General features: G+C 52.6%; 1 protein-coding gene across 1 annotated transcript in view; it reads right to left on the reverse strand.

Moving 5' to 3' along the window:
• Positions 1 to 187: 187 nt before the first annotated feature.
• LOC311343919 (rapamycin-insensitive companion of mTOR-like) overlaps positions 188 to 22,500 on the reverse strand; it is a gene marked incomplete at its 3' end in the record, with an annotated part of 25,939 nt that continues 3,626 nt past the window's right edge. The window contains exons 5-34 of the mRNA XM_084468883.1: positions 22,418 to 22,500; positions 22,032 to 22,095; positions 21,388 to 21,514; positions 20,826 to 20,995; positions 20,386 to 20,453; positions 19,915 to 19,982; positions 19,516 to 19,598; positions 18,057 to 18,144; positions 17,809 to 17,899; positions 17,621 to 17,687; positions 17,262 to 17,342; positions 16,808 to 16,908; positions 16,461 to 16,626; positions 16,068 to 16,169; positions 15,450 to 15,496; positions 15,185 to 15,320; positions 14,163 to 14,362; positions 13,930 to 14,056; positions 13,378 to 13,542; positions 12,988 to 13,064; positions 12,782 to 12,860; positions 12,566 to 12,675; positions 12,296 to 12,383; positions 12,050 to 12,142; positions 11,805 to 11,911; positions 11,106 to 11,335; positions 9,028 to 10,246; positions 2,467 to 2,726; positions 1,121 to 1,375; positions 188 to 207 (exon numbers count right to left, since the gene is read on the reverse strand). The exon at positions 22,418 to 22,500 is cut by the window's right edge and continues 49 nt beyond it. Of these exons, the coding sequence (XP_084325009.1) occupies positions 188 to 207; positions 1,121 to 1,375; positions 2,467 to 2,726; positions 9,028 to 10,246; positions 11,106 to 11,335; positions 11,805 to 11,911; positions 12,050 to 12,142; positions 12,296 to 12,383; positions 12,566 to 12,675; positions 12,782 to 12,860; positions 12,988 to 13,064; positions 13,378 to 13,542; positions 13,930 to 14,056; positions 14,163 to 14,362; positions 15,185 to 15,320; positions 15,450 to 15,496; positions 16,068 to 16,169; positions 16,461 to 16,626; positions 16,808 to 16,908; positions 17,262 to 17,342; positions 17,621 to 17,687; positions 17,809 to 17,899; positions 18,057 to 18,144; positions 19,516 to 19,598; positions 19,915 to 19,982; positions 20,386 to 20,453; positions 20,826 to 20,995; positions 21,388 to 21,514; positions 22,032 to 22,095; positions 22,418 to 22,500 (4,572 nt within the window). The remainder of the gene's footprint in view (positions 208 to 1,120; positions 1,376 to 2,466; positions 2,727 to 9,027; positions 10,247 to 11,105; positions 11,336 to 11,804; positions 11,912 to 12,049; positions 12,143 to 12,295; positions 12,384 to 12,565; positions 12,676 to 12,781; positions 12,861 to 12,987; positions 13,065 to 13,377; positions 13,543 to 13,929; positions 14,057 to 14,162; positions 14,363 to 15,184; positions 15,321 to 15,449; positions 15,497 to 16,067; positions 16,170 to 16,460; positions 16,627 to 16,807; positions 16,909 to 17,261; positions 17,343 to 17,620; positions 17,688 to 17,808; positions 17,900 to 18,056; positions 18,145 to 19,515; positions 19,599 to 19,914; positions 19,983 to 20,385; positions 20,454 to 20,825; positions 20,996 to 21,387; positions 21,515 to 22,031; positions 22,096 to 22,417) is intronic.

Genomic DNA, 22,500 nt, shown 5'->3' on the forward strand with positions numbered 1-22,500 from the left:
AAGAATCGTTTGAAGAATCGTGATTTCAATCTTGACCAAAAAAATCGTGATTCTCATTTTTTCCAAAATCGAGCCGCCCTATATGGTGACGTTGGAACATGTCTTATTTTAAGACGCCGTTGTCCTAATCCTCTCCAGGGGACGAGGGGGCGTACAGTGACGTCCACTCTGCTCGTGTTGCTCACTCTTAACTCGGGGCCAGTTTCACTGTGAGAGGTCATCAACGTTAAAATATAAAATCCGGCATCATAACGTGACGTTGTATAATAAGAAAGGCACAGTCGGATGCTAGTTAAATTTATTTAAACCCATGGGACGAGGATTTATGGGTGTGTAGCGTCACGGAAGGGACGTGTGTGTGTACATGTGTACGTGTGTGTACACGTGTATGTGTGTGTACATGTGTGTGTGTACGTGTGTATGTGTGTACGTGTCTGTCTGTCTGTCTGTGGTGTGTGTGTGGTGTATGTACGTGTGTGTACATGTGTGTGTGTGTGTGTGTGTGTACATGTGTGTGTGTGTGTGTACATGTGTGTGTGCGTGTGTGTGTACATGTGTGTGTGCGTGTGTATGTGTGTACGTGTCTGTCTGTCGGTGGTGTCTGACTATGGCGTGTGTCTGTGGTGTGTGTCTGTGTTGTCTGTCTGTGGCGTGTGTCTGTGGTGTGTGTCTGTGTTGTCTGTCTGTGGCGTGTGTCTGTGGTGTGTGTCTGTGTTGTCTGTCTGTGGCGTGTGTCTGGTGTGTGTCTGTGTTGTCTGTCTGTGGCGTGTGTCTGTGGTGTGTGTCTGTGTTGTCTGTCTGTGGCGTGTGTCTGTGGTGTGTGTCTGTGTTGTCTGTCTGTGGCGTGTGTCTGTGGTGTGTGTCTGTGTTGTCTGTCTGTGCGTGTCTGTGTGTCTGTGTGTGCTCCTGACCGCACGCACAATGCGGTCATGGTTGGGCCCCACTCCCTCCCATCCCCTCTCTACCCAGGGTGTGGCCCCTCACCGGTGCGTGTACGTGCGTGCGTGCGTGCTCGCGTGTGTGTGTGCGTGCGTGCACACTCCCACTCACCGGTGCGTGTGTGTGCGTGTGCGTGTGTGTGTGTGTACGCGTGTGTGCGTCTGTACACACTCCCAATCACCGGTGCGTGTGTGTGTGTGTACGTGTGTGTGCGTCTGTGCACACTCCCACTCACCGGTGCGTGAGTGCGTGCCGTTGATGAGCAGCTGCGGGGGGAAGCCCATGACCACGGCGCCCACGCAGTACAGGCAGTTGTCCTCCGTGTGCTCCTGCAGCCCCGAGTCGTCGCCGCCCGCCGGGCTGGCGCCCTCGCTGCGGCTCGCCATCAGCTCCGAGATGCTGAACTGCTGCCGCAGCACCGGGATGGGAGGGCGCTCTGTGGGGGGGGGGCAAGGTCAGGGGGGCGGGGACAAGGTTAGATGGGCGGGGACAAGGTCAGGGGGGCGGGGTCAGAGACACATGCAGGCACCAACTTGACGCGATTTATTGGTCATATTATAATTTAAAGCTCTTGATTTTACTCTTCAGCATTTACATACTGTACGCACTGTTCAATGTGTCCCTTCTGCTGACGTTAGCAGAGGTGTGGTGATACACTACTGGACTAGTGGACTAGTAGTGGACTACTGGACTAGTACACCAGACTACAGTACATAGAAGACTTGGTGGTATTTGCAGGTCTAGCAAATACAAATATAAAATACAAGAATACAAAAAGCGACCGGCCGGTACCCGAAATGAATAAACGTGACGGCAAAGCACGACGGAATGATCGATTACTACGTTCACGTTGCGAGGCTTAGAATGACAGCTCGACACCTTTAGTAACACAACGCGCACGCCCACCGAAATACTTATTTTGACTCTAACGCATCACAAGGGGAATGCACCGCTGACATGCCCGTTACCGACAGCGTGGTGATTGACAGCCCCGTGCTGCTCTGTGTCAGGGTTTGTACGTTCGTAAAGCTCGCCCTGCCCCGAATAACTTCATCAGGGCGCTAACGTTAGCACTCGCCGGCAGTGAAGGAAAAACTAAAAAGGTCCCCGAGATCCTCTTTGATGAGCGCTCAACGTGAGTGAAGACAGGACGTGAACCTGCACGCTGCTCTTTAGGAAGGTACTAACATCAAAGACGGGTTCATGTATATTTAAAATATGTGAATGAGACCATCATCCAATACGTTTTGTCTTTTTTAAAGTTGTTAACGAGAGACCATCATCCAATACGTTTTGTCTTTTTTAAAGTTGTTAACGAGGGACCATCATCCAATACATTTTGTTTTCTACATTTTTGTTAACGAGGGACCATCATCCAATACGTTTCGTTTTTTTTAATTTTACTTAACGAGGAACCATCATCCAATATATATATATATATATATATATATATATATATATAAAAAAGGTGCAAACAGTCAACAGTTACATAAAACAACCTGTTCATCCATAAATCTTTTTCCTCACCGTCTCCGTCGCCGAACAGGAAGCACTTCCTCTCCTCGGAGGGCGGGCTGGCCCTCTGCTGGAAGTAGGGCGCGTCGCGGACGTGGAACATGTCGCTGATGCACACGGGCAGCGCCAGGCCGATGTAGTCGTCGCTGCAGCCGTACGTCACGCTGCTCACCATGGAGCGCACCGACGAGCAGCGCTGCAGCGTGCTCTGGTTGATGGGGCTCAGCAGCTCCTCCTTGTCCAGGGAGGCGAAGCTCAGAGCCTTCAGGAACCTGGAGGGGGGGGGGGGGGGGGGGGGGGGGACAGGGGGTCAGAGGAGGTGGTGGTGGAGGGGGGGGGGGGGGACAGGGGGTCAGAGGAGGTGGTGGAGGGGGGGACAGGGGGTCAGAGGAGGTGGTGGAGGGGGGGACAGGAGGGGGGGGGGGGGGGGGACAGGGGGTCAGAGGAGGTGGTGGAGGGGGGGACAGGGGGTCAGAGGAGGTGGTGGAGGGGGGGACAGGGGGTCAGAGGAGGTGGTGGTGGAGGGACAGGGGGTCAGAGGAGGTGGTGGAGGGGGGGACAGGGGGTCAGAGGAGGTGGTGGTGGAGGGGGGGGACAGGGGGTCAGAGGAGGTGGTGGTGGAGGGGGGGGACAGGGGGTCAGAGGAGGTGGTGGAGGGGGGGACAGGGGGTCAGAGGAGGTGGTGGAGGGGGGACAGAGGAGGTGGTGGAGGGGGGACAGAGGAGGTGGTGGAGGGGGGACAGAGGAGGTGGTGGAGGGGGGGACAGAGGAGGTGGTGGAGGGGGGGGACAGAGGAGGTGGTGGAGGGGGGGACAGAGGAGGTGGTGGAGGGGGGACAGAGGAGGTGGTGGAGGGGGGACAGAGGAGGTGGTGGAGGGGGGGGACAGGGGGTCAGAGGAGGTGGTGGAGGGGGGACAGAGGAGGTGGTGGAGGGGGGACAGAGGAGGTGGTGGAGGGGGGGACAGAGGAGGTGGTGGAGGGGGGGACAGAGGAGGTGGTGGAGGGGGGGACAGAGGAGGTGGTGGAGGGGGGACAGAGGAGGTGGTGGAGGGGGGACAGAGGAGGTGGTGGAGGGGGGGACAGAGGAGGTGGTGGAGGGGGGGACAGAGGAGGTGGTGGAGGGGGGGTCAGAGGAGGTGGTGGAGGGGGGGACAGGGGGTCAGAGGATGTGGTGGAGGGGGGGTCAGAGGAGGTGGTGGAGGGGGGGTCAGAGGAGGTGGTGGAGGGGGGGTCAGAGGAGGTGGTGGAGGGGGGGACAGGGGGTCAGAGGAGGTGGTGGAGGGGGGGTCAGAGGAGGTGGTGGAGGGGGGGACAGGGGGTCAGGGGGTCAGAGGAGGTGGTGGAGGGGGGACAGGGGGTCAGAGGAGGTGGTGGAGGGGGGACAGGGGGTCAGAGGAGGTGGTGGAGGGGGGGGTCAGAGGAGGTGGTGGAGGGGGGACAGGGGGTCAGAGGAGGTGGTGGAGGGGGGACAGGGGGTCAGAGGAGGTGGTGGTGGTGGTGGTGGAGGAGGGGGGGGATGCGGTAAGGTGGGTGGGGTGGCGGTGGTGGAGATGGTGGAGGTGGTGGTTGTGGTGGTTGTGGTGGTTGTGATGGTGGTGGTGGTGGAGGTGGTGAAGGTAGTGGTTGTGGTGGTGGAGGTGGTGGTTATGATGGTGGTGGTGGTGGTGGTGGAGATGGTGGTGGTGGTGGTGGTTGTGGTGGTTATGATGGTGGTGGTGGTGATGGTGGTTATGATGGTGGTGGTGGTTGTGGTGGTTATGATGGTGGTGGTTGTGGTGGTTATGATGGTGGTGGTGGTTATGATGGTGGTGGTTGTGGTGGTTATGATGGTGGTGGTTGTGGTGGTTATGATGGTGGTGGTGGTTATGATGGTGGTGGTTGTGGTGGTTATGATGGTGGTGGTGGTGATGGTGGTTATGATGGTGGTGGTGGTGATGGTGGTTATGATGGTGGTGGTGGTTGTGGTGGTTATGATGGTGGTGGTTATGATGGTGGTGGTTGTGGTGGTTATGATGGTGGTGGTGGTTGTGGTGGTGGTGATGGTGGTTATGATGGTGATGGTGGTGGTGGTTGTGGTGGAGATGGTGGTTGTGGTGGTGGTGATGGTGGTGGGGGGGAGAGCAGGGAGAGGGTGGAGAGGAAGAGGAGGGTGAAGCTACGAGATGGGAGGATGCTAGCTAGGGCGGGGTCTCCAATCAAGGGACCACTGATCTAGATAAAGAGCTTGATTGACAGGCACTCTGTTGGAGACTACTAGAGACCAACACTACTGCTGGTCTATGGACCTCTGAGGAATAAGTCCCGCCTCCCGGTTCCCTCGGTCAAACGTCTATGGGGAATAACACGGGGTTTATGAATGATCGTACATAACAAACTCCGTAGGTGGCGGAGAAGTAAAAGCTGCGTCACTTTTGAATTACACACTTTTTCCATCTAGTTTCTACTGGCTTTTTGGATTGTCGGTGCCGTTAAAAAAGTAGTAAACTATTATTAATGCTACTTTAACAGCACCGAAAATCCCCCAAAAAATCCAGTCGAAACTAGAAAAGAAGGAAAAAGTGTGTAGTTCAAAACGTGACGCAGCTTTTACTTCTCCTCCACCTACAGAGTTTGTTATGTCCGATCATTCATAAACCCCGTGTTATTCCCCATAGACATTTGACCGAGGGAACCGGGAGCCTCGGAGGCGGGACTTATCCTTCAGAGGCCTATGGGAGTGGTCCAAAGAGGAGGAGGAGGAGGAGGAGCCAAGGGGATGAGTTGGATCGACAGCGACCTGCAAACAACGGGTCTACCGAGGCAGAGAGGGAGGCTCTATACGAACGGCTTCAAGCAGAAAGGCAGCAGCCGTGCCTTCTACCCACTAAGCTGGCTAGCTAGTGCAGGCTGAGCAGGCTCAACCCACCAGGGGTACACGCTCCGGGACAGCCGTCGGTACGGACCGGGCTCTTCATACGTCGGCGGCCTCTCAGATTGCCTGACGGGGCCCGGCATGTCCACACACACACACACACGCACACACACGCACGCACGCACACGCACACACGCACGCACGCACGCACGCACGCACGCACACGATGCAAAAACATTTGGATACAAATGGTTGTTGGTCAGAGAACAAAATGGCAGAATGTCAGACTCTTAACGACAATGACCCAACATCACGATAGAGGCTACAGACACCAGTCAGACCAGCTGGGGGTCCAGGGGACGATTCTAAGGAAGCACTGGGTCACCGACCCACACACACAAAGGCACAACGCACTCGCTCTACTGGAGGGGGGGGGGAGGCTACAGAGGCTAAAGAGGCTAGAGGCTACAGGCTAAAGAGGCTACAGAGGCTAGAGGCTAAAGAGGCTAAAGAGGCTAGAGGCTACAGAGGATACAGAGGCTACAGAGGCTAGAGGCTACAGAAGCTACAGAGGCTACAGAGGCTAAAGAGGCTCTAGAGGCTCTAGAGGCTACAGAGGCTAGAGGCGACAGAGGCTACAGAGGCTAAAGAGGCTACAGAGGCTACAGAGGCTAGAGGCTACAGAAGCTACAGAGGCTAAAGAGGCTACAGAGGCTAGAGGCTGAAGTGGCTAAAGAGGCTACAGAGGCTAAAGAGGCTACAGAGGCTAAAGAGGCTACAGAGGCTAAAGAGGCTACAGAGGCTACAGAGGCTAGAGGCTACAGAGGCTAGAGGCTACAGAAGCTACAGAGGCTAGAGGCTACAGAAGCTACAGAGGCTACAGAGGCTAAAGAGGCTCTAGAGGCTACAGAGGCTAGAGGCTAAAGAGGCTAGAGGCTAAAGAGGCTACAGAGGCTACAGAGGCTAGAGGCTAAAGAGGCTACAGATGCTACAGAGGCTAAAGAGGCTACAGAGGCTAGAGGCTACAGAGGCTACAGAGGCTAGAGGCTACAGAGGCTAGAGGCTAAAGAGGCTACAGAGGCTAGAGGCTACAGAGGCCAGAGGCTACAGAGGCTAGAGGCTACAGAGGCTAAAGAGGTGACAGAGGCTAGAGGCTACAGAGGCTAGAGGCTAGAGGCTACAGAGGCTAAAGAGGTGACAGAGGCTAGAGGCTACAGAGGCTAGAGGCTACAGAGGCTAGAGGCTACAGAGGCTACAGAGGCTACAGAGGCCAGAGGCTACAGAGGCTAGAGGCTACAGAGGCTAAAGAGGTGACAGAGGCTAGAGGCTACAGAGGCTAGAGGCTAGAGGCTACAGAGGCTAAAGAGGTGACAGAGGCTAGAGGCTACAGAGGCTACAGAGGCTACAGAGGCTAGAGGCTACAGAGGCTAGAGGCTACAGAGGCTAGAGGCTAGAGGCTACAGAGGCTAGAGGCTACAGAGGCTACAGAGGCTAGAGGCTACAGAGGCTAGAGGCTACAGAGGCTAGAGGCTACAGAGGCTAGAGGCTAGAGGCTACAGAGGCTAGAGGCTACAGAGGCTACAGAGGCTACAGAGGCTAAAGAGGCTAAAGAGGCTACAGAGGCTAGAGGCTACAGAGGCTACAGAGGCTACAGAGGCTAGAGGCTACAGGAGCTACAGAGGCTACAGAGGCTAGAGGCTGAAGTGGCTAAAGAGGCTACAGAGGCTACAGAGGCTAGAGGCTACAGAGGCTAAAGAGGCTACAGAGGCTACAGGAGCCACTGCATTGACCTCAGGCGCTACAGGTGTTAGCGGCTCCTCTGATTGGACGCGGCCGGGCTCTAGACTAGTCTTGGTTACCGGCGCGTGGCGGGGCCGACCCAGCGGGCCCCCAGGGTGCGGGACAGCCGGCGGTAAGGGCCCGCCATGGTGCACGGGTCTGCACACGTCTTCCTCCGGTCAGACAGCCTGCTGGCCGCAGCGCCGCAGGCACAGAAGCACACGCTTAAGACACGCACAGGACACACGCACGCGCACGCACATACGCACGCACATGCATGCACATGCACATGCACACACACACACACGCACACAGCAAGAGTGGGTTTCGTCTACCTCCAGCCAGAGTGTCAAGATCAGACACAGGAGAACATGAAGCATCACTGAAGGCAGAACACGTTTTTTTGAAATTCCACATCACAATTCAAGACTCATTTGTTTTGCTACACATGGATTTTACTTATTGAGAGCACATCCACCTGCTGTCCTACGAGACAGCAGGTCTAGTCTGGCTGGACTAGTGCTAGACTACAGCCACAAGACAGCAGGTCTAGTCTGGCTGGACTAGTGCTAGACTACAGCCACAAGACAGCAGGTCTAGTCTGGCTGGACTAGTGCTAGACTACAGCCACAAGACAGCAGGTCTAGTCTGCCACAAGACAGCAGGTCTAGTCAGGCTGGACTAGTGCTAGACTACAGCCACAAGACAGCAGGTCTAGTCGGGCTGGACTAGTGCTAGACTACAGCCACAAGACAGCAGGTCTAGTCGGGCTGGACTAGTGCTAGACTACAGCCACAAGACAGCAGGTCTAGTCAGGCTGGACTAGTGCTAGACTACAGCCACAAGACAGCAGGTCTAGTCGGGCTGGACTAGTGCTAGACTACAGCCACAAGACAGCAGGTCTAGTCAGGTTGGACTAGTGCTAGACTACAGCCACAAGACAGCAGGTCTAGTCAGGCTAGACTCTAGGGGTGTAACGATACACTAAAGTCACGATGCGGTACGTACCTTGGTTTTTAAGTCACGGTACGGCAATTTTATTTTTATTAAACAATTGGATTTTGATTTGATTCATTAAATTGTATCAAACAAATGCCTTACACAAATGGAAAGACCTCAAATACAATTGAGGATAAAAACACAATAAAGTCCAGGACTTATTTCCATTGTGGTCCTCATCACAAAACATCAGGACAAGACAAGACACTCACACAGTGTGTGATAATCAATAAAAACTTTATAAATAAAAATAAATAAAAAATAAAATATATATATTATTATTATATATATATAAATATATATATTTTTTTTTCCTGTACGTACCGAAATGAAACGTGCATCGAACCGTTAGACCCGTACCGAAAATTTTTCGGTACGAATGAGTGTATGGTTACACCCCTACTAGACTCAGTAGACTACAGCCACTAGACAACGGGGTCTGCCACTAGACGCCCGGGGACAGGGGGACAGGGGGACAGGGGGACAGGGGGACAGGGGGACAGGCCTACGGTCCACGCTCTAACTCTAGGTCCCCCCCCGAGCGGCCACACCCACCGCGGGACCAAGGTCTGGGAGATCCTGCGGTACGGACTGGGACCCAGGCCGGGCTCGGCTGCGCACGCCTCGATCCAATCAGATAGCCTGATGGGCGGGGCATCACATGTGCAAAACATTAATCGCGCACACACACACACACACACACACACTCAGTACATGTGTTACAGTACTGCTGAAGACGACCTCCCTGCCGTCCTGCCCTTCCAGTGATGGAACGACGAGATTTACCAAGTAGGAAGGGAACAAGTATGAATCCCGTTGTTTAAAGACAAACAGCGACACACTAGACTCTCACAGCGACACGAATCGCCGAAGCACGTCCAGCTAACCTCCAGACGTTCACCCACTCACCGGGGGAGGGGGAGGGGGAGGGGGGGGGAGCCTACCTGCGCGGTGTGAGTCTGGAGTCCAGGCTGCCCGTCTTCATGGTGATGGTGTCGGTGAACAGCACGTCCTTGGCGGGCGAGGCCAGCGCCTCGCTGTGGGACAGCGACGGGTGGATGCGCTGCTGCTGCAGCCGCTTCAGCGTGGCGTAGCCCAGGGCGTCCCGCGGGCTGGTGTACATGAAGCTGCAGTCCGCCAGGCTCTTGATGTTGGCCACCGAGGGCGACTTGAACGAGTGGGCGCGGCGCGGCAGCGTGTGCGACGAGCCCGGCGGCACCAGCGACACGGCGCCGGCCTTGGGGTCGTCGTTGTCGGGGTCGGGGTCGTCGTCGCCGCGGTCGTCGGGGTCGTCCGACTCGGGCGTCTGCGGCGACAGCAGGGTCAGCAGCGTCTTGTCCGTCTTGGCCGACACCACCGTGTTGAGGCTCACGCAGTCCGCCGAGTCGGGCTGCTCGGGGTCCGCCTGCTCGGGACCCCCCACCGTCTCCCGGGACGGGCTGGAGCTCATGGAGCTGATGCCGCTGGTGGTCGTGTCCGTGTTAAAGCTCTGGCTGCGGCTCTTGAACTGAGTCCCGCCCCCGCCGCCGCCGCCGCCTCCTCCGCCGCCGCCTACGGTGGAACCGCCCCCACCGCCGACGCCGACGCCGTCCCCTCCCGCCAGCCGCTCCCGGCTGCTCTGCTCCCGCTCCCGGCCGGCGGCGGTGGCGGCGGCAGCAGCGGCGGCGGCGGCGGCGGGGGGGTCCCCGGCCGCGTGCCCCCCCGCCCCGAGGACCCCCAGCACCAGGCCCCCGGACGACCCCCCGCCCCCCCGTGACAGCCGGCCCTCGGCCAGCTGCTCCTCCGAGTCGCCCCGGGTCCCCACGAAGGACGTCTCCAGGCTGACCGTGGGGCTCTTGGGCATGGCCCGGCCGTTGAACATGGGCGTGAAGACGTCGCCCTGGCTGGAGCTGAACACCGAGGGCTCCGTCACCGTGCGGTTGCGCCTCATGCCCATCTTGAGCTCGGTGGGCGTGCGGGAGCCCGACGGCATCTTGGGGTCGCTGGTGGAGCGCAGCTTCTTGCTGGGCAGCGACAGGGAGTTGATGAGGCGGTTGCGGACGAAGCGCGTGGAGGCCAGGATGGTGAAGGGGCTGCGCTCCTTGGCCGGCTTGCAGCGCAGGTAGCTGGTCTCGTCCAGGTGGTCCAGCACCTCGCACTTGTCGTCGTCTATGATGTACATGCCTGCGGGGGAGGTGCACATACGGAGCTGAAGAAATGGATGGCTTTTTTTCAATTAATTTTTTTAATTAATATTATGAACTATACTAACTGAAATGAACGTGGCCCCATGACAATTTTTTACTTGCTCTCGCTCAAAGATGTCATTATCAGCAAGGACTAAAAACAAGGACTTTTGGTACTTAACAAAATTAATCATTCATTTGAACGAAGACAAACAAGACAAACTATCGCCCCTGCGGACAGACATCCAGTACAAAATATGGATGTGAATAACTCAAATTTTTCATGGTCGAATAATCAGTGGGTGGTGTGAACGAATAATCGATTATTCGATGTGTGCCGACATTCACAAAGGCAGCCATGGATCATCGGCAAGAAATCACTTAATCTTAAACGCAAAAAAAAACAACTTTAACAGTGATCAGTGTTTGTGTTGTATGCATATATATTAATATTTATGCTTGTGTATATTGTTTTTCTGTACATGATTAATAATAATAAAAAAAACTAATAGTACTACAGAACCAACATTAGTTCTGTCCGTTAATTCTTGTTTATTTAAATGGGAAAAAATGTTAACGGTCCAAATGTTAAAAATCGGCTTTGACCGAACAAATAATCGAATATTCTGACCCATCCCTAGTACAAAACTGGAGGATTTAAATAATATACATTTGCAAAATATACATTTGCAAAATACACATTTGCGGCGCTGTTTGTAGCACGGGCCTGATGGGCTCGTGAGCTGAAAGTTGGAACCGTCCCGACGTGACAACGTGGGCAACCGTCACCGTGGAACCCTTCCACACATCGGCATCAGACAACCCAACCAGGCCCACTGAACATGAGCGCCACTCACTGGGCTGCGACTCGCTCTCGCTGTTGTGGCGCGAGCTGGTGGACTCCGAGTTGAGGCTGAGCGTGCTGGGCACCGAGGACAGCTCCAGGGTCAGCATGGCGTCCACCTCCTCGGGCGTCACGGGCCACTGCGTCCGCCGGCTGTGGCGCACCGCGTCCCAGCCGTACTGCTTCAGCACCTCACAGCCCTGCCGGGTCTTGGAGATCACCCCCAGCACGTACACGCACGTCCTGCACGCACACACACACACGCGCACACAAATCAGATGCCTTTAGTGAATGTAGTGGTTGAAAAACGAAACCTGGGACAAAGCTCTCGCACATGTTCTATGACCTGTTTCTTTTCCTTTTAAGCTTATCACGGCACAATTTCTCCAGAATCAAAAAAAAACAAAACCAAAAAGCCCAGAGTAGTCAAATTGAATGCGGGTCAAACCATCTGGCAGATTTACAAAACAAATCCGCCTGAGCCAGGTCTCGGAAACCGCGTGGGAGGATGGAAAAGATGGTGACTGTAGGTTGGAAACGTTGACTACACTGTAAGTTCGATCCAACCACAACAACAGAAACTCTGAAAACCCTTTTTCTTCTTCTTCTTCTTCTTCTTCTTCTTCTTCTTCGAGGTCTGCCTCCCACGCGGTGGAGCCCGTCACCGCACCGTACGCTACGACCACGGGGCGTTCACCGCGCGGGCTCTTACCCTCGTATGGACAGCACCTCGCAGTGCTGCGCCATGGCCAGGATGTCAGGAATGACGTTCTCCTCCTGCAGGAGATTCAAGCCCCAGTTCGACGAGCCGATGTTCGCCTGCAGGGACGGAGAGAGGGACGGAGAGTTAGACGTCTCTCGCCACCGCACGCGGTAACACGCGCTTGAGCTGTGTGGTGTATGAGCTGTGTGGTGTATGAGCTGTGTGGTGTGGAGGTGAACCAGACGGGTACCGACCAGAGCCCAGAGCGCCGCCTTCAGATGTTTGATGCCCTCCCAGGTGTCCAGCATCGGGGAGCGGACCGTGTAGCTGAGGTCTGGTACCACGCTCTGAGGAGGAGGAGGAGGAGGAGGAGGAGGAGGAGAACATCAGGAGGTAGTTAGCTTTACGTTGTTTGGTTATCATCAACTAAATCCTGCGTGACGTTAGTGTAAATGCTGCTGGGTGGGGGGGGGGGGGGGGAAGAGTGGTTCTGTGGGTACCTGAGCCTCCAGCAGGTGGCAGCCTGTCTTGTCGTGGACCAGCTGACCGTACAGGTGCACAGGGAGATAGACGTTTGGTCGTTGTAACCTAAGGTGCACAGGGAGATAGACGTTTGGTCGTTGTAACCTAGAGTCATGACAAAGAGAGAGAGACAGATCAAGCAAAAGAACTCAAAGTAAATAACTAAGGGAACGATGAGTGCTAATGTCCCTTAGTAGCAAGCGGTCTAAAGAGCGCGGTGTCCGGGGGCATCCTCTCCCCCCCCTCACCTTTGGTTGCTGCGCCTGACGTAGTTGTCTCCGTCGACCGGCTTGCGGTACGTGGTCAGCGCCTCGTTGAGCTGCTCCTCGATGAGGTCCACGTATTTCAGGTTGTACTCCTGCGACAACAGAGGCAGTGTTCAGTGTTTAGAGTCCCACCACCGCCTCAGACGTGGTGCCAGCTAAAGAGACGTCTTGAGCGGCGTCTGTAAACAGGGGTCCTACCTTCTGCCATCGGTCCAGCTGTTTGCTCACGTAGCCCCTCTCGTTGAGGTAGGAGAAGCCCTTGGGGATGGACAGGAACCTAAACACGGAAAAAGACGAGCGCATCGGTTAATGATGTAACGAGCACTTTCCAGAGACGTCACTTTCCCCAGACTGAAAGGACGGCGTTGTCAAGATTGCGTGCTGCGGTGCGGAGTGGGACCGACCTGAGCAGTAACAGCAGGCCCTTGTCCCCCAGGTGAGACAGGGCCGGTTTGAGCTGGATCAGAGCGTGGAGGTTGGCCTGTGGACCAGCACGGGACGCCAGGTTAGACGGAACGCACAAACACATACGACAGCAAAGTGGAACCAGGCTCAATCTACCAGCAAACTTTTCCATCCATAAACAATATTTCTGAACCACACACACACACACACACACACACACACACACACACACACACACACACACACACACACACACACACACACACACACACACACACACACACACACACACACACACACACACACACACACACACACACACACACACACACACGACTTGGTGTTTCCACGAGTCTCTGTTGAGCAGGGTCAGGGTTAGGGTGCGTTACCTTGTCCTCGCAGGCCTCGTCCAGGATGTCCAGCGCCTCCATGGACACGGCCTTGCTGTGGTCGTGGAGCTGCGTGACCAGCAGCTCCATGCCCCAGCTGCTGAAGAACTCCACGCCCGCGCGCAGCAACACGCGCAGGTGCTTGGTGGCGTACAGGCGGCCGATCTACGGACACAGCAGGAGGGAGGAGCGTGCGTTAGTCCGGTCCATAGAGTGGTACGAAGCAGACAAAGGACCGACAGGTTTATGGATCAGTGAGTGTGAGTGTGTGTGGGTGGGCTGATCAAGCTCAAGAGTTTAGTGCATCCGCTTCCAGTCCGCTCACATGTTACTCAACGAGCACTTCCACTCTGCAGGTGGAGCAGAAGGGTTCGTTTCCGATCAGGGAGACTACTTTTGGCGTATTTTGACTGCTTTTGTTTTTACAGCTGATAGATTTAGATAATAGCCTAGATAAAGATGGAATGGGATGGAATACACCTCCGCTGTGACGACAAGGCAGCTAAAGACTTCAACTGAGTGAGTGAGTGAGTGAGTGAGTGAGTGCCCTACATCGGTGGCTGCGGTGAGGATCTTGGAGAGGATGACTCTGGCCAGGCCGTCCCGGCTGTAGTCCAGAGTGGACACGGTCAGCTTGAGGACAGCGTCCTGGTTCTTTAACGAACACAGATTCAGCAGGCTGCGAGGAAGGGGAAGAGAAGAAGAAATTAGCTTCACTTAACAATAAAGTCATTTTTTAGTCATTTTTTTCAGTCAGTGTTGCCCCGCCCGGCGCCCCGACCTACCACTGAAACAGGCCGCACTTCTCCAGCAGCTTGACGCCGTGCGGGTTGGCGGAGAGCGTCCCCAGGAAGAGGAAGTAGTGCTGGCTGAGCGTGGTGATGAGGCCGTTGCTCTGAAGGCTCCTCTCGGGCTTCAGCCCCGAGGACAGCGACAGCCAGGACACCATGTCCTTCACCAGCTCCTCCAGGTAGCCCTGCCCCTCCTGCTCCCGGGGACGGGGAGAGGGCGTTGGTTAGCGGGCCGTGGTCAAGACAAGGACCCTTAAGGTGGATTTATAGTCCTCCGTAAAGGGCTGTATGTAGACACGGAGAGCCCTCTCCGTCGACGGAGAGCCTGTCGGAGACCCTCTCCGGAGCTCTACGTGCGCATCCAATATTATTTAACTCTCCGTCGAGGCAACGGAGACGGACGGAGACGGCAAGGGCTGTGATTGGTCCTCTAACAAAATCATTTCCCGAATCACTTTCCCCGGTTTGACTTTGCACCGTATCTACTTTGTACATTGTTTACTTTGCACATTAAGGACTAATAAAACACCAAATAAGATTTGAAAGCGTTGCAGGTTTATTTTCAACACTATTTACATGGTTAGTAGTTAGCATATAAGATCGATCGGGCGGCGAATTGCATCGCGTATCCGACATCCCGACGGAGAACTGCGAATGCTCGAGGGGTCTCCGTAGTTACAGAGTTGGATTACGGATTACGGATACGGAGTAGTATACTTCGGCCTTTAGGCCACGTCCACACGGGCGAAAACAATCTTTTACCCTCCGTTTTCCTTGGCAGCGTTTCAGGAATTTCTCCGTAAAGACGGACTCAATGCAAAAAACGCATCTAGCTATAGAAACGCTGTAGTACATATTCAAGGCCTCTATGTGGCGCTGGTTCTCCACCAAAAAAAAAGAAGAAGCCTTCTACGTTTTCACAAAAAGAATAATTTCCGTGTGGACGGGACCTAAATGTCCACCATGGACGGTAGCGCGTGTGTCGGGTTGTCGGTGGCACACCAGCGATCGCTCACCTCGCCCGACTCCATGAGGAACTCGATGAACTGGCAGCCGACCACGGTGAGGTGGCGGGCCCGCGAGTGGTCCAGCTCCAGCGCCGCGTACAGCTTACTGCTGGGCTTGTAGAAGTACAGGAGCCGCCGCACGAACCTGGGAGCGAGGCCACAGAGAAGGGGAAACACGGGCGTGGTCACGTGGCAGCTCGTCTTCATGAGGTTGTGGAACAGAGGGGGGGGGGGTTCGGGGCTAAGGGGGTGGCGATGGAGTGGAGTGTCTTACTTGTGCATCTGCTCGTCTTTGTTGTTCCTGAGGTTAACGTTTGGCCACTGAGGGAAGAAACACACGTTATCATGTGAAGAGCGAACACACACACACACAGGCCTGTTCACGGTCGGGCGTCGGCACCATGTGAGCAGGACGACCAGGCGTCTGCAACATGAACGCAACGCGGGGTCTTGATGTGAACATCAAATCAAAGAGCACAACGGCAGTTTTGACGTCAACCTAGACGAGGAAGATCACCGATTGGGGAATTGACGAGCGAGGCTGCGTGGGCAACCAAGCAGTTGTCCAGGCTACAGCTAAACTAACTTAAATGTATTTTCTAATAAACGTGGAAGTCTTCTTAATGTGCTACTTTTGACAAAGTTTGTTAAGGTCCAGTCGAATACAAAAGAATGGTGTGTTCAACTGTTATTGTTGTTCAACTATTAAAAAAGGGGGAGAATTCTTTCTGGTGACTCATCAGCAGATGTTTTGCACATTGGCTGGTTTGATAAATCCCGCTCCAGTGTACATTTGGTGTAAGGACACCTTGTCGGGTAGGCTGCACAGACACATCAATTGAAAACGGTTTGCACAATGGTTGCAATGTGTAGACATGGAGTATGGGCCCACCTTGAGGATGGTGGCGATGAGCAGCCAGTTCCACTCCAGGTTGTGCTTGTGGTTGAGTATTTGGCTGTCTCTTAGGTTCGTCATCAGAGCCTCTTCCGTGTCCTACACACAACCCCCACAATAAAACATAAATGATCAAACAAACATGCCTTCGTGTACAGATAGTGATGCATCGGAAGGGAACGGTTGGAAAGTTGGACGCACAATTTCATAAAAACACAGTAATTGATAATCAAGTATTGTACAATGACTACAATCAATTAAACACCACATTACTTACATATTTTCTCAGTTTTTACATCATCCTTTTTTTATTTTTGGACTGTTTTTCAGCTACACGTCAAATGAAATGTCCATAAGTAGGCCGCCGTCTGCCTTGCGTCCAGAACGTACCTTGATGGCGTAGATGTCTCTGTGCGCGCGCGTGTGCGTGTCCCTGCGGCTGTGTGCCGACACAGACTTGCGGATGATGTGGTCCAGGTACAGGCTGTAGGGCTTCAGCCCCTGCTTCTTCTTCTCATGGAAGCGCTTCAGATGATTCACCGCGCCGCTCGCTCGACTGGAACACACCGGACCGGCAGATGTGAGCGGCAGGAGCTCGAGATATTCCCCCCAGATAACCATCACAGACTCAAGACGTCACAGAGCGTGACGGGGCTAAGTGCCGTGAGTGCAGGGAGGCGTTTGTGATGGAAAACAGAAACTCGTTTGTGTTGCATCCGTGTCGTGTCAGAACTCACTGTCGCTTCTCCGGGGCGATGTCGAAGGAGGCGGCCATGTTGATGAGGGTGGGGAGACAATGCAGGTGGTGGCTGTGGGAATGAGGAAGGATAGTGTTGGCCTGCACAGCGCATGGGTGGGTGGGGAAGAGAAACAACATTTTATTAAATAAGCCACCCATATTAACATGCCCCTGAGAGGAGCCAGAAAACACTCCGACTGATCATGTGATCTGTGTTTGGACGACCGACTTAAAAATTGCAGATTGCAGGAGCCAATCAAGTGACTCTTCCACTATCATCCATAATACATTAATAGTTTATTCATAGGTCTGTGTTTTGAATGAATGTGTTAAAACTCTAGCCTATATTTCGCAGTATAAATAAATGAAATCGGTGATTAGTATCGCCCTGAAAAATTAAATCTGATTGTTTGATCTGATTGTTGCATCCCGTAACACAAACATCACATTACCATGTGCAGTAGTTCACCCAGGAGAATGGTGGCTCGGACAGCAAGCTGGTCCTCGCTGCTGGTCACCACTTCAACCAGACCCTGGGACGGCCAGGGGAACACAAACATTAGGTTTGACATGCCACAGCTCCTCGTTTTCAAATGTGCTCAAGAGCAGGAACAGCATTGTACCACTGACATTATATATATAGATAATAAATATTATCATTATTTATATTGATTCTTTATAATGCTTTACGCTTTTCTAATATTTTGTCTGAAATAGTAAAGATATAATGGATAAATCCAACACACTGGCCATCCCTGTTTGGCCACGAGAACCGGCCCATCCTGCAGGCTGGCAGAGAGCCTCAACCCACCTCCAGCAGGTCCCCGGTGATGAAGGCTGACAGCACCAACGCCAGATAGTTGTCCATCAGGTCAGGCCTGAGCACGAAACAAACAAAGAATTAACAATAACCTTGACCAACACCCAACAGCTCCTACCATAGCAGCGCCGGTGCCATTCCTCAGCGCTAGCAGAGGCTTGGGGGAGAGAGTGGCTCACCTGGAACGGGCCCGGTGAGGGAGTAGCACCTTGGCTTCGGCGGCCACGAAGCCATCGGAGAGTCTCCAGCTGTCCTGGCCCCTGCTGGGGTCTGGGAGGAGGAGGAGATCAGCAAGACCCATGGCACCCACACAGAGACCCACACAACATGCCAGGCAGAGCGAGGCCAAGAGGAAACGAGGTAGCTGGTGTGTATTAAAGGGTGCATCAAGAGGCACAATCTGAAGGAGACGGGCGTTTTGACTTACCGACACTATGAAGAGCTTCTGTGAAGTCTTGGGTTGCGATAGGCAGAGGAAGCCGGAATATCTCGTACAAGACCTCCAGCAAGCCTTTCTGCAAGGGGAAATTACATCCAGCATCAGCCTCACCTGAACCATTTACACACTGTTTTACCTGTACAGGTGAACCCAAACTGACAGTGTTACAAGGAGAACTAAGCAGCAAGATGACCATCGAAAAACTAATTGTACACCCTTTGCTTTTAAAACCGTGCTACACACACCTGCTTGCACTACAATTTCATCATTGCATCCATGTGAAGTGACAGACACTAAATTATTGAACTGGGCCATCGTTAAGCCACTTTGTATTGTTAACTAGCGGCTGACATACACTTCTCTACCGTATGTTGCACTCTGGCTACACCTGTTGTTTTCTGAGACTTTATTTCTAATCTACAATGTGGACGTTATCTCCTGCGATTGGTGGTTGACACCAACATTCCCTGGAAATGCTTCATGTTTGTTCCCACCTTTTCCTTACTCTACATTCCCTTTTCTTTTTATGCTCAAATGAGACTGACTGCTTGCATTGGATAATTCCAAAACACAATTGTCCTGGAAAATATGAATTACACACCACATAAAAACATAAGCTTCTATATCAGTTAGTCATAATTCAGTAAACCTTTGTATAAAGTCTCTTGGCACCTCAAAGAAATCTCTACTGACAATTTAACCACGAGACCTTTACACTACATCCATGCCTTATGCCTATATCCCCGCTGTCCCATCATAGACCAACTCAATCCTTTAAGATGGAATCACCCCAACCTGGTTCACAATGTACCACTCATCAACTCAGATTCTCAGTATTTGAATTTACAAGTTACTAGGATCTGAGCCGATACTGTGAGGATCACTTTCAGTTGGCTTTTAACCTAACCGTTATATCACACCTAAATAGATGCAGACCTTTGGAACCACTTTCGTCGTCTACTTTAAACCCTTTGATGCTCGTGTCAACAGTGTGAAACTTTCCTTATAAGAATGTACATGTACACCCTTGCCTCATCGAAGAGGCGGGTTCTCTGCCTGTATCTTCTCTTGATCACGGCTCTATTAAATCAAATACTTTGGTGGTGTCCCAAGATATGTTTTTCCCATGAATGATGCAACCCCTTTATGTTTCAAGGACATCAAAGCGGTAGTTGATGTACTCAGAAGTTGGATTTCCGGAGGTTCGCCTAACTGAATTCAGGGGCGTCCGTTTCAAGTGGGGAAAAAACAGCTTGGTTCATTTGAAATTTGAAATTCCATGTCTACATGAAGGGGAAAATGAAAATGACTTCATAGTTCATGTATCTCGCTGGCAGAGTGTTGTGGCTGCAACACACCTCTCGTTTGATGTTTTATGATCAAACAATAACACCAACTGCCACCACCGCATTCATTAAAAGCCAAGAAAGAGTTAGCGATTACTCACCCTAACTTCCATGTTCGGTATGCTGAGCAAGCCAATCAAAGACTGGATTCCAGAATTCCCGGTCTTGCATAGGTTGATAATCCCTGGCACAAACAAAGACAGAAAAGCAGCAAGGGTCAAAACCACACATATTGCAGGATAAAAACACAATAAAGTCCAGGACTTATTTCCATTGTGGTCCTCAACACAAAACATCAGGACAAGACAAGACACTGATAATCAATAAAAACGTTTTTCAAAAAAAAAAATTTATATATATATATTTTTTTTTTTCGGTACGTACTGAAATGAAACATGCATCAAACTTTTAGACCCGTACCGAAAAATGTCGGTACGAATGAGTGTATCGTTACACCCCTAGTGTTCATAGTGTAACTGTGTGAATCCTAAGACACGTACCGGACCAGGAGCGGAACGCTGCTACGATGGCCATCCGACTGGACAGGAAGCGGGAATCCCGATCCTCCCTGAGGAGATATCGACACACACACATCCACCGGTGAGGACACAACGCTCATGGAAACACAAGAACCAACACGATAGTGGTAACCACATCATCATCTTACAAATATAACCATTCATCTGTGTCAGAAGTGAGTTTATCTAGAAGCGATTCGGATAAAACCTGGAAAAGACTTCACTGCATATCTGTAAGCATAACATGTAACGCACTCCTGACCAAACCTTGGTAATCAAGGCTGTTGCACAGCAATGTCAGAGATGAACATTTCTTTGGAACCCATACAGGGACATGATTACGCAAGGAACCATCAACGTGAATCACTGGTCGGCCCCGACACTGGCAATCCCACATCAACCACCCCCGCCGAGCCCCCGACATACACACCATCTCAATCACACAGCACTCACTTGAGCTGCCCCTCAGACGTATCGGCGTTGTGCCGGTAGTGGAAGTCCGTGAATGGGGCCAGGATTTGCTGCAGGGCGAAAGACATGTTGGCAAATATTGACTCAATGTAATACAGTAACACTTAGTGATAACACAGAGGGCTGTTACCAACCTTATAGATATCGATATTTATATATAGACTGCTAGAGGAATCAAATGACACCAATGTAGCTATCGTGGCTTGGCGTTAATGGGATGTCTCATGTATCTGTTACCAGACACTGATGCAGTTGGTTTAGAGGGAAGGAAAGTTTAAGTGTATGTGGAAAAGAAAAAAAACTCATCACTGTAAAATCCATAGATCAAGACACGAATAAAAACCTCTTGGCGTTAATCCCAAACAGAAAAAACGAACCCTTGTGCGCGCATTGGCATACATCACACGCTAGCACGCGCGTACCTCTAGCTCCACGTCCGCACGCACGTACTGCCGCGTCTGGGGGTGGTTGAGGAGGTGCAGGATGGTGGTGATCAGCGCCTCGTTGATGCGGCTCAGCCGACAGTCGATGACGCTCTTGAGGATGGTGCTGAGGCCGCCCCGCTTGGCCACCACCTCCGGGTTCTTCAGGGCTGCGGACGCCGTGCGTTTCATTAGATTACGACTCTGACGGAGTTCCCTCTATCGCAAACAAGAGTACAATACAGGCGACCGCGGTGCTATGCCACTTCCCCAAACGTGCATTCAGCGTGAGAGAGCGTGATGCATTCTTCTTGTATTCGTTTCCATGGAAGTCAAACCGTAACGTGAATGTTTCTAATTATTTTCTTGCGTTGTTATCCTGCTAATTATCTTTGCATACAAGGCATTCGACCACTAGAACTACACACAGCTTCCCAGTTGTGCTTGTAACACATCCGTGTCTGAAATCCAGATCGGCGTCTCTTTTCAAATCCAGATCTGCGTCTCTACTCAGGTCCAGATCTGCGTCTCCACTCAGGTCCAGATCTGCGTCTCAACTCACCCAGCTCGCAGACGATGGCGATGGCAGCACGGACCATGCGGTCCCGCTCCTGTAGTCCGTCCGTTCCCACGGCGATCAGGGAGTTGGCGACCGAGGTGGGGAAGAGCATGGCGTTGACCGTGATGATCTGAGGAGGGAGGGTTCAGGGGGACGATGTGAAAACCAGGGGATCTTTGACTTGACTCTGACTTCATTGTAGTCACTACAAGTACACTATGATACAGTCGTATAAAATGTGTTTGTACAACTTTTTAAACACCCATCCTGCATCTTGATTTCCTTATTTATTTAAAATCGGCCAAAGGTACTAAAACTTTACAAATGCTTTTATCCGAGAGTTTTACAATGAAAGATGAAAGAAAGAAAGATGGCTTGATTTCACTGAAAATGACGTTGAGGTAAAGTGATTCCGGTATGTTTCAGTACACCTTAAAGAGTTATAAGCATATTTTGATGATTAACGTGACGATATCCTGAATAGCAGGTATTTTGTCCAGGATAATGACATGAAATTATCCCGTGCCTACTCCAGAGTTGAGTCTGCCCGGTCCCCTACACCGCCCAGCCGGCCCACGTGGGAGCAGGAGGAGGGAGCAGCCAGATAGGCTGTGGGAGATTAAAGATTAAGGTGGATTTAATCTCACCTTTCGGACGAGCCTCAGCGCCTGGGTCCTCTCGCCCTCGTTGCTCTGCTGGATGTCGATGCACCTGATTGGATCAGAAAACATCTACTTATCCCTCCCCGAAAACAGAACCACATCCCCCAACCCATTAGCCTCCCTCCGGGAAACCAGACAGTGTGCCTTGTCAACTGGCAGCACAATAAAGCGGTCACGGTGTTTTGTAAGATACAGGGAAAGACGCATGAAGGTAACATTATTGCCTTTTATTTTACAATTCTAAATTGCGCGGGGAAAGGGGATTGGGATAAAAGGCAGTATGGAGTCTCTGTCACGCTCGCGTTGTGCAGCCGTGGTTCCTAAGGAGGGCCGTAGCCTTGGGAGGGGGGGGGGGGGGGGGTATTCCTCACCTGGCTATCAAGTAGTCCACCTGCAGCCTGAGAACCTTCTGCAGCACGCTGGTGTCTCTGATCAGGTAGCGCAGCGCCCGCAG

The sequence above is a fragment of the Micromesistius poutassou genome, assembly GCF_964030765.1.
Source record: "Micromesistius poutassou genome assembly, chromosome: 5".
NCBI classification, from domain to species: domain Eukaryota; kingdom Metazoa; phylum Chordata; class Actinopteri; order Gadiformes; family Gadidae; genus Micromesistius; species Micromesistius poutassou.